Source organism: Onychomys torridus, chromosome 19, assembly GCF_903995425.1.
Source record: "Onychomys torridus chromosome 19, mOncTor1.1, whole genome shotgun sequence".
Lineage (NCBI taxonomy): Eukaryota > Metazoa > Chordata > Mammalia > Rodentia > Cricetidae > Onychomys > Onychomys torridus.
The window spans coordinates 48,237,247-48,248,355 of record NC_050461.1 but is presented as its reverse complement, the minus strand read 5'-3'; the positions used below and the strand labels follow the sequence as shown (position 1 = coordinate 48,248,355).

General features: G+C 43.2%; 1 protein-coding gene across 1 annotated transcript in view; it reads right to left on the bottom strand.

The window, feature by feature from the left end:
• Positions 1–757: 757 nt before the first annotated feature.
• Esr1 (estrogen receptor 1) overlaps positions 758–11,109 on the bottom strand; it is a 262,394-nt gene continuing 252,042 nt past the window's right edge. The window contains exons 7-8 of the mRNA XM_036168964.1: positions 8,161–8,344; positions 758–5,194 (exon numbers count right to left, since the gene is read on the bottom strand). Of these exons, the coding sequence (XP_036024857.1) occupies positions 4,960–5,194; positions 8,161–8,344 (419 nt within the window). The 3' untranslated portion in view covers positions 758–4,959. The remainder of the gene's footprint in view (positions 5,195–8,160; positions 8,345–11,109) is intronic.

Here is an 11,109-nt window from a genome sequence, read left to right as displayed (position 1 = left end):
GATGCTTTTGACCCACATTCCACCACACTGTTTAGACTCTCTGCCTTCAGAACCGTGAGCTAAGTAAATTTTACGTCGCTAGTGACTTGTCCTCAAATATTTTGTTTTAGCAATGCAAAGTGGGCGGATCCAACACTTTTCAAGTCAAGAAAGTGGGGGCACACAGGATTTAACTGCCCAAGGTCACACATCGAATGGAAGAATTAAGGTTTCAATTAAGCAAGCCCGCTCCAGAGTGTGTTCGTATATGGTGTTGCCTTCCAGCACGTCAGCATCTCCTCTTCCCCTTTCATGAGGTAAATCATAGAGATGCCATATAAAAGGGAATTCACAGGTAACTCTGAGATGGAAAGGGAATCATAAAATGGACCGGGGCTAGCATGGATCCGTCACCTTGATTCACCTTCACAACAGAGAGAGATTTTTGAGACAATTATTTCCATGCCGGAACATGCATTCATTCATTTATCCATTTATAATAACTTCTCTGAAGCCTTCTCTTAATGAATACCTCACACTATCTTCACAACCATGCCAACTAAGTATTGATTACTTGACAGTGATACACTACAGAGCTCTGAACTGAAGGTGAGTCACCCTAATATCAGTATCCCTATCCTGAACTTGGTGCCAGGTAAATGGGAAGGTCTTGGCATTTAGACTCACTGTGATCTCTACAGCTCCTTGAATCTCTTTTATTTTCACGTGCTCAGCAATGAACTATTAGCAAGAAACAAAGCATTAAAAAAAAAAAACCAGCACAACCTGTTGCCTTTAGTTTATTTTTTATTTGAACATCAAATACATTGAGAAGATGGTTTACAGGTGCTTGCACATCCCACTGGATTCTTTACTGGTTCAAGGTGCAAAAGAGGCTTACAAGTGTGTTTCCTTAAACAAAGCAAAGCAGTAACAAAACAGGGTCACATCAATAGTAGTGTGCATCAGTAGGAGAGTGTATTTAGTCCATCAAGCACAATTGGACATCTGTGCCTTTCTTCAGAAAACAAGAGCTCTACACTGAAGAATCTGTAGTGTACAAAAAGCATTGTTTGTAAGCTGTGAAGGAACATAAACTGGCGTAATGTCACTTATTAATTCAAGTCTCTATGACCAATGACCTCTCCGTGAATGCAAAGGGGTCCATGTCTTAGGCACCTGCTCATGGGACTGTGTGTTATATTTCCAGGGTGCACAGCTCTGTACAAAGACACTAAAGATGGGTTTGGAACATGGCAGCATTTACATATCTTAAAATTTCAGGCACATTTGGATGCAAAAGAAAGAAAAAAAAGCAAACAGAAATTTATCTCAAATCTCTGACAGTGCAAAATTGAAGTTCCATAATTGAGACAACAACCACTTAGAAAACAAATTTACAGGACTTTAAATGAGACCATACCTTAATTTAAATGGAAACGATATGAAGCTAGAAATAGAGCACACTTACACTAATGGAAGGATAGCTGTTTGGGACCATGGTTAGATTCATTTGCTCCAGTTGAAAGGGAGTACATTTTCATGGAGTTAATCTAGGAAGTGTGCAGTGTATGCTGGATCAACCTCCCAAGACTTGCACCAAAGAGAATCATGGTTGCCTTGTGAGCTACGGTATGACTCTATTTGCCTTTAAAAGACTTAGGTTCCCCAAGCAGATCTGACTGTGAATATTAGACATTACTATGGTCCTAGTGATCGTTCTCAGTATCCACAGTACAACTCAGAGTTGCAAAGTATGACTAGGAAGAGATTTGTCACTGACATCATGCAGGGATATGGGTAACTCCAAACCCATGGCTGGAGTCAAAGACCTTTCCAAGGTGTGTAAGACTTTGAAGAATGGACACCACAATGTAATTAAAAGGAAATTATTATTAAGTCACTTACTTGTTCAGCCCCCGCCCCCGCAAAGGCAAAAGATATGTCATGGGAAAACATATCTGCAATGCTATCAGGGAAATCTGTCAAAGATGGCACTTCTTTGGGGACTGGATTTTGTCACCTATATTGATAGGGTCTTCTCTTTGGACGACCAGAATCAAATGAGCAGGCTAAGCAATGGATAAAGGAAACTCAGGCAGACCCCTCGCTGGATTATTCTTTGGATTTTACTGCTGCCTCCACACTCTTCCTCAGAATTCAAGCCGACATTTTGGAAATGGCTACCAATGGAACTACTTATTATTTCATTACAGTGCAGACAAAAGTGAACTTCTGAAACCTGGAGCACATTCACGGTGCCAGGGTACTCTCTGTACTCTCTATCACCATTTCCCCCATTCTTCAGATTCCGAGATTTACATTCCCACCTCATCCCAACTCTAGATAGATCATGACATTCCAATTTTAAATTGTCTCCAGGTGGGAGAAAAGTTCAGGTATGACTCTCTGGCATGTCCCCAATGCCCAACATAACAGCAGCTGAAATATGTCAGCTGCTCAGAATTGGCACTTCAGATAAGGGTGAAAAGAGATTTCCAAACATTATTTGAAACTTATGGGCTAATACTTCAGCTGTCTGGTGTTCTCTGCCCATTTCAAATGTGTTATCGTAACATGAATACAAACACAGTCGATGGATAATGCAAAACCCTCCACTAGAGTATTGTTTGGATTTAGCTGGTATTACATCATCTAAAGTCCTAGAAGTTTTTTTTTTTTTTTATATTTTTGTTTTTATTTTTGTAAAAGAAAATCTCAGTATAAACATTAAAAAGAACCCACTGACCCATTAGCTACTGTCCAAAAATATTACTACTGATATTTTGGTAAAAGCAAAATTAGCTGCCCTGAATAATTTTCCTTATCAGGCATAATCTCTGCTACATAAGATTGTCTATCATTCAACATCCAACAATAGGCATACAGATTAGTGCTATTTTGTCTACTGTGGATACAAAAGTTGATATGAAATGTGATCTTCATTTAAATGAAAATCACCAGGCTTTAGGCATTAATAACTGCATACATGACATGGTAGCTTGAAAAGTCTACAAAAAAACCTAAATATTTTTCCCTTGGTTTTTGCAATGTTAAAACCCAGTCAAATTAAAACTCAGAACAGAATTATTACATTCAATTGTCTGATAAACGAACAATTCGAATTCAAAAAAATATATATATTATACTATATAAGGTGCTTCTTAAACAAACACAAACAAAAGAATTATGTTCTTAAACATATTCTTAAAACAGATACATAAAATTGTCCCAGAATTTGATGCACAAATAGGAAAAATTAAAAAAAGGAGGAAAAAAAAATGGCCCTCCCAGTTTCCCAGTTCTTTGGTAGTCACTTAACTGGGAGACCAGAAATTAATGGAACCCACCATTCCAAAGAGGACAGACAAGAGAAACCTAGCCATTCACCTGGGTTGTTGGCTAACATATCACAGCTCAATGGAGTTCAAATTATGGATCATGAAGTCAGGGAAGGAAACCAAACTTTCATTTTGAATAAGAACAGGAAAAAATCCTTAGTTTCACTAGAGAGGCCAACACCCCAGACGGTATGGGTGACTGTGGCTAGGGTAAGCCTTTCTTTTTATCCCCTTGGTCAAAGGACTCTCATGGCCCAATTTGGCCTCAGTCTCTGGCTTATGAAGCTTAAGAACATGAGCTGTGGAGAGGGAAGAATTTTCCTCCCCAGGGCCACACCAGATGGCTTTTGGATGAGTTCCGAATAGTCAAGGACACTCTAGTCTGAGCAACCCCTCATCAGCCTGAGTCATGATTGCTCCAAGACCTTGCCCCCAAGCCTCCCTCAAGCTCCTGGAGGATCTGAAGGAACACAGATATCTACTGTCGACTCATCAGATCAGGCCCATACCTAGAATGAAGAGGCCACCAGCCAGTGGATCTGAGGGCAGCTCCACTTTGCGTCACTGTGAAGGATACCCCTGGGAAGCTGCTGCCTATGGCTGGGTCCTTCTGTACATTTCTCCTTCCTGTTCAGACTCCTTTTAAGTCACAGTCATTGTACATTTATTATTTGCTCTCCAATCAAGAACAGAACTAAGTAAAACAAAAAGTATAGCCAGAGTATAGGTTCATTGTAACTGCCCTTGGTTGTTCTACAAGGGCACAGACAATCCAGGGCAGTTCACATGGGGAGGAGACAGGGAGAGCGCCCTCTGCTGATGAATGCTAGACTCACCAAAACAGGTACCCAAGCCGCCTTTACTCATGAGCAGAAGGGTCTTATAAAATGAAAATCAAATATAATCCAAACACCCTACAGCCCTCATGTCAGGGTATTAACTGAAACTGACTTACTGGTTCCCACAAGTTGCGGGAAGAAAGAATTATCTAGAACCCATGACCTGTGTACAGTGCTTAGCAGCTGACGCTTTAGAAGCTGGAAGGTGCAGTGTATTAAGTTGACAGGGTCTTGATAACAGGGAGTGGGAGGGGGGGTCTTCCTTCCCTGTGTGCATCTTGTACTCCTATAGGGGCTCAATAGTACCCTTTAATAAAGTCAAATGTTGCTATAGGAGAGCAAGAGGGCACATTACAGAACCCATGAGATAGCTTTCTCCAAGGCTTCAATGAAAGGAGCCACTTCAAAGACTTTGCTGAGGCTTACTCTTGGAGCCATATACAAAGTGCTTTTCAGAGGTGAAATGTTAACTCTCTAGGCTTGGGTCTCAACTAGTAGCTTCAATGCGATTATCTCAATTTGGTCATGAAGACTACAGGAATCCTCAGACTTAGCGATGTAGCAAAGGGGGAAACAGAGCTGTTACCAAGCATTAGCCCTGGAATCCCTTTTGGCTGTTCCCAACAGAAGACATGCCACTAAGAACTGAGCAAGCAAATGAATGGCCACTCACACTAGAAAGCCACTGGTGGTGGACGCATGCCAGAGTGTATTCAGGAGACAGAATTCTGCTAACGTGATACATGACATGGGGAAAATGCTGCAGGGATTCTCCGAGCCTCGGGGGAGCATCGGAACTCTCAGATTGTGTTGGGAAAACCCTCCGCTTCTGGAGGGATGTAGTAGGTTTGTAAGGAATGTGTCGAAGTGGAGCTGGTGGTGGTCAGCTGGCTCTGGCTGGGCTCCTCTGGGGAGACCCCCATGCGACTGGCTGGGGCATGGAGGCGGTGAGCATCCAGCATCTCCAGCAGCAGGTCATAGAGGGGTACAACGTTCTTGCATTTCATGTTATAGAGATGCTCCATGCCTTTGTTACTGGAGAAAGGACAAAAAGGGAAGCAGGTTAGACCAGAGCTGAACTCCAGGATGGCTGAAATTTCTCTAAGGATGAGCTAGGAGAAACTCCAAAGGCACTTATGACCCAATCTTTCTACCTATTAGGGATTCATCTTAGGATGGCATCAGTAAAGGCCAAAGGGCTTGAGAGACTCAGGCTGGGACTCATGCCCATCTATTTTTATTTCCTCATCCCACCCCCCACAAATCATACTCTTCCTCCAGCTTCTTTTAGTGGGTTTTCTATGAATTTTCCTCTTTATGATGGTTAATGTTGAATGTCAACTTGACAAGCTCTAGATATCTATAAATGTAGAAGAGGTCATTTCTAGATTGCATTAATTTAGGTTAGAAGAACCACCCCTAACTTTGTGAGCATCATTCTATGGTCCAGGGTTCTTGCCTACATTTTTTAATGGCCTCCTATAATATTCAGAATAAAATCAAATTTTCTATTCTCTGAGGACCAAGTGACCCTCACTCATCTCCCTTACAGAGAACACTGTATCTGTCATCCTGGACTGACTAACTCTCTGTCACTGGTCTTTGATGGAACTAAGACCCACAGAGACCTAGAAAATCTGAACAATCTGTTCCCTTTTCCTGGGTGCATTTCCATGGAATCTTCAAAGGCCTCTGGTAACCAAGACACCTTTGTTGTCTCATGGCAATGGTTCAGCCCCTATTGCTCAGGTGTTTCCTTCCACATCACCCATCTACCACAGTCCAGAACAATAAATGCTGCTCACAACAAAGAACAATAGAGAAAACAGGAAGACAAAATTGTAGGCAAATAGCTTTGCTCTCTCCGGCTGGTAGGCAGTGGAGGCAGGAAACCATAACTATTTCATTGCTTGAAATTTTCTTTTATTAAAAAGTATGGACTTGGGTGTGATAGAGCATGCCTGTAATCCTAGTGCTTGGGAGCAGGGTAAGGTAAAAATTATAAATTCAAGGATAGCCTAAGTTATGTGGTATTTTCCAGGCTAGCTTCAATTCTACAATCAGAACATATTTCAAAATAACCCAAACTAGTACAAAATAAAATAGACTATAGCAATATATATCATGAATAGGCAGAACAAAGAGAATGTTCTAATAATACTTATATCTGTGGTGGTAACAAGCTAGCCCAGGTTTGAGCAGTGCCACAAAACACATGAGAACCATCAAGAACTGAAATCCAACCTCAATTACATGTTTAAGTGTTATTTTGTTTTTGTTTTGCCTTTTAATTTAAAGCACTGTTGACATTGAGTGCCCCAGCTCTGCCTCTGTCTTTCTCCTACAGCCTAATGAATCACATTTACAGTCTGATCAAATCTGGCATTAAATTATTTATGTTACGACCCTAACACATGATTAGGGCCAAGCTAACAAAACAAGAATTCCGTGATTCAGATTGGCTGTAGGGAGGCAATCTGTACAAAACCAGTATTTTATATAAGGCATATGTGTATGTATGGACTGTCACAGGGACAGTAGAAAGAGGCTCAAAGCTTTCAGTAAAATATTCACTTCTCATTTGTATATCACAATTACAAAGCTTTCTGCCACGCTTCCTGCATTACATTGTCAGTAAAACCAGCCATGACTGGCATGTATTGCAAAGGTACTTGGTGTTAACTAACTAGGCTTGCTAATACTGACAAGCCAGGCACATAATGCATTTGAAAAGTCATGGATTCTTATCAACTAAAAACACTCATAGGGGTCATGAGGTTTCTATAAATCCCTCAAAGAATAAGTCATCATGTTTTCTTCGAGAAGAAACCCACTCTCTCAGCCAGGTATTTTGACAGGGGTATGTTCTTCTGAGTCATTCTCTGCAACCCTCTCTAGGAAACCATCAGAAGTTGGTGAAGGGTTGTACATGCTTCCCCTGAATGTGATCATCTACTTGTGGTCCACTAGCTAGAATCTGGGACTTACCACCTTGACTGGCTTAGCTGATGAGACATTACTGAAGCATTGCAATGCTCTTGCTCAAATGGGCTGGCTTTCTTGTGCCTCTGCTAATGCTAGAACATGTCTTAGTTAAGCTGGGGTATAAGAAGAACAATATATACAAAACAGAGTCACCTGGCCCAGTTGTAGGGCTTGATGCAGGCCTTTCTACCTATGTCCCACAGCAGTGTAAGTGAGCCCATCTGAGACCCTCCAGAGACAATCTGCAGTCTTCAGTGGGGCTATACAAATACCTTGTAGAATAGCCACTATCTCATGGCTTCAATTATGAAGGAGTCCCAGAAAGATAACTAAGAAGGACTTCATCACAAGGAATAACATAAGCAAAACAAAGGGTGACACACTTTCATCAAAAAGCAATAGAAAACCCCTGGAATAATTAAAGAAGGGGGATGATATGATCTTGCTTGATTTCAAAGTGAGCACTCTGGCTGCTTTATTGGGGATGCAATAGAAAAGATTGAAATTAGGAAACATGCCATGTGGTGCAGAAATGACTGATGGTGGCTTGGATTAGGGTAAGGGCAATGGAGATGACAAGAAGACTCTGGTAGCTATGGATGCATTAACGTTGACTCTGCATCACTCTTTTAGCCCAGGGGTTTCTCATTCAGCATTCCCTGGTATACGTTAGTAGCGGGTAATGCCAGAACCATACAGATATGCCTAATGCCTTGAGAGATGGTGTATGCTCATTAATACCCTTTGATTATACTCTTCTCACCACCCAATGAGCATTGCATATGCTTCAAACCACCAGTACTTATCACTGCCTCTAGGGGCCCCTCTCTGATGCTTGTCCATTGCTCCAGGTAGGTTCTGTGGCTTTCTTCTGTTCTCCTCTAGCCCTTTGAATCAGATGTCTTCCCTAGCGTACTTTGCCTACTCATTCAGCAGCCTGTCATGTGTCAGCTGTCGCACAGAGTTGGTTGGGTCAGCATCTTTTGTCTCTTCTGTGAGACCCAGAGCTGCCTCACCTCATGTGCCGGATGTGGGAGAGAATGAGGAGGAGCTGGGCCAGACGACGATGCTGCTGCTGCAGAGTCAGGCCAGCTTTGGCCATCAGGTGGATCAAAGTGTCTGTGATCTTATCCAGGACTCGGTGGATGTGGTCCTTCTCTTCCAGAGACTTCAAGGTGCTGGACAGAAATGTGTACACTCCTGAATATACAGAGAGAAAGATTCAAAGAGGACATGGTCATGGAGAAAGAAGCATTCCTGGGATGCCATGCTGAGAGGAAGCTTCCTCTGACAGCTGTACAACAGTGAGGATACAGTGGACACATTTAACACCAAGAGACTGCGTAGCATTCTTCATGAGTATGTACATCTTCCAGCCTCAAGAAGCCAGCAAAGCCACTTGTGTCTAATCTAGATTCTCCAAAAAGGACTATTAATCTTGCAGCCATAATGGAAACATTGACCATCTCTTCTTGGGTAACATCAACACGACTGTTCATTTAGTGCTGACCACAACCCAAAGAGAAACCATCATTGCTTCTCTGGGGGGACAAAGAGATGTGCCACCTACTAAGAGTACTCAAGTGGTATATTGGGGTACTTAGGCTACACTTTTTATGCCAACTCCTCTTTTGGTGATGATGGGCAGACTGTCCTCCAGGAAATACAGGACATCCCTTATAAGCTTCATAAGGAGTTATGAGTCATTGGGTAAGTGATTAAAAGATAATTACTTGAGGTAGAGGTTATTTTTGCCTCTGCTTTTGGCAAGGTTTTGAGTCTACACAAATTTTAGTCTTGAATGAACGTGTGTGACACGGGTGTGTCCAGAGGCCTCTGGGGACAGCTGCTTCTCTTGCCAGAAAAATGTTTTCTCTCTTGATTCTCTACTGTCTCTGCAAAAGGTAGGCTGGGCAGAGACCTTCTTGATGTCTGTTCCTAGGACCAGAACAGTCCCAAGCTAGGCAGAGTCCTCTTCAAGGGGTGCTAGTTTGGGGGAGGAGATGCTTAATGAAATGCTGTACAGGGTGCTTAATCAAATAACCACCCTCGTCTGGCCTGCGAAGCTCTGTCTGCAAAAGGCATCCAGCAACAACAGTAAGAAGAAAGAGATACATATGTTGGGGGAAAGGAAAGAAAGAAGGAAGAAGTGAGAGGAGGATGAAGGGAGAGAGGGAGGAGGCAGGAATGGAGAGAGAGATGAGAGAGTGAGGGGATGGGTAGAGAAAGGAGAGAAGGGAGAAGAGAGCAAGGTGGACGATGAAATGGGAGAGAGATGGGTGGAGAGAAAAGAGAAGGAAGAGGAGAAAGACAAGGAGGGGGAGGAGGAGAGAGAGGAGGAGAGTGGGAGGAAATGAGAAGAGAAGGGGTGGTAAGGTGGAGGAGAGGGGTGAGCAGAGCAAGGAGGAGAGGAGGGGGAAGGAGGGAGAAGGGGAAGAGGTGAGGAGGAGAAAGGAGAGGAGGGGGAAGAGAGGGAAAAGGGGGAGGAAGGGAGGAGGAAGGGATACATTAGTTTCCATCCCAGATCCCCCCTGTGTGTATTCTTTTTGCCCTTGAGGCGACAGAGTCCCTCTTTGCTTAAGATCATGTGAGCTGGGTTCCTGTCACTTGCCTTGGGAAGAATGAAAAGGATGGGAGAATGGTGAGGGCAAGAGAAGGGAGGAGGAGGAGGTGAGGGGCGCTGAGAACAAAGGGAAGGCAGGATGGAGCCCTGGGCTCTTGGCTTTTCCCTCAACTCCCCATTGCTGTGGATATTGCTCTGTGTAAATAAAGTTCTGATTGGCCAGTGGCCAGGCAGGAAGTATAGGCGGGACAAGAGAGAAGAGAATTCTGGGAAGTAGAAGGCTGGGGAGAGACACCACCAGCCGCCGCCATGAGAAGCAACATGTAAAGACACTGGTAAGCCACAAGCCATGTGGCAAAGTATAGACTAACAAAAATGGGTTAATTTAAGATAAAAGAAACAGATAACAAGAAGCCTGCCACAGCCATACAGTTTCTAAACAAAGTAAGTTTCTGTGTGCTTTCTTGGTTGGGTCTGAGCGACTGTGGGACTGGCGGGTAAGAGAGATTTGTCCTGACTGGGCCAGGCAGGAAAACTCTAACTACAAATGGCACCACTACACCCCATTTCTGGTGGAAATAAGCTCCTCTAGCCTACACTCAACCACTTTATGGGGTGCAGGGGATGCCGGATGACCTCCCCAGTTATATGATGATGCAGCGTCGTGGATTCATTCTCTCTCTGCTGGCTCCACTGGACAGTTCATAACTCTCCCCACTCCCCCTGCTCAGGCACATCAGCACCTTCCCCTTAGTTAAAGGCTCCAGAGTGTTAGCACTCCCTGACTTTAACGCTGATGTTGTGACAAGCGACAGCCTGCACTGGAGCCCGAGGGTTGAAAAAAACAAAGGAAAATGCCAACCCTGAGGAGCTCTTAGTAAACAGTTGTAATTGCCCAGAGTAGAAAATGGCCGAGTTTAAAACAAACAAAACAACAGAACAAGGCTGGCCCCACTCTTTCTTGGCTGCTGTGGATCTCAGGGGACTCACACAGCTTCTGGCACATTGATCCACAGCAGATAGGGCAAAGAATCCCAAGCAGTCAAGAAACTACAGATAATTTATAAGACTAGTCCTAACCTTTATCTTTCGGATCCGTCATCTCCTTAAATGCCCACGTGTTCTCCTTTATCTGGGTGGATTATGTCCAACTTTTGAGCATACTCCTTGCTTTCCAGCTGCCGAATACTAGGCACTTACCTGTAGCTTGAACTGCTCACTATCTATGTTTTGTTAGCTCCCTCTTGTTCTTTACACACAAAAATCTGGACGCTCATTTCTTTAACTGGTAACTTTTATGTTACAGAGAAAATGGACCGTTCCAAGGGGGACATTTTTTTTTTTCTTTTTAAATGGTGAAAGTGAAAAGGAGTAAACAGGAGTCAAAATTTGGCACCTTTTG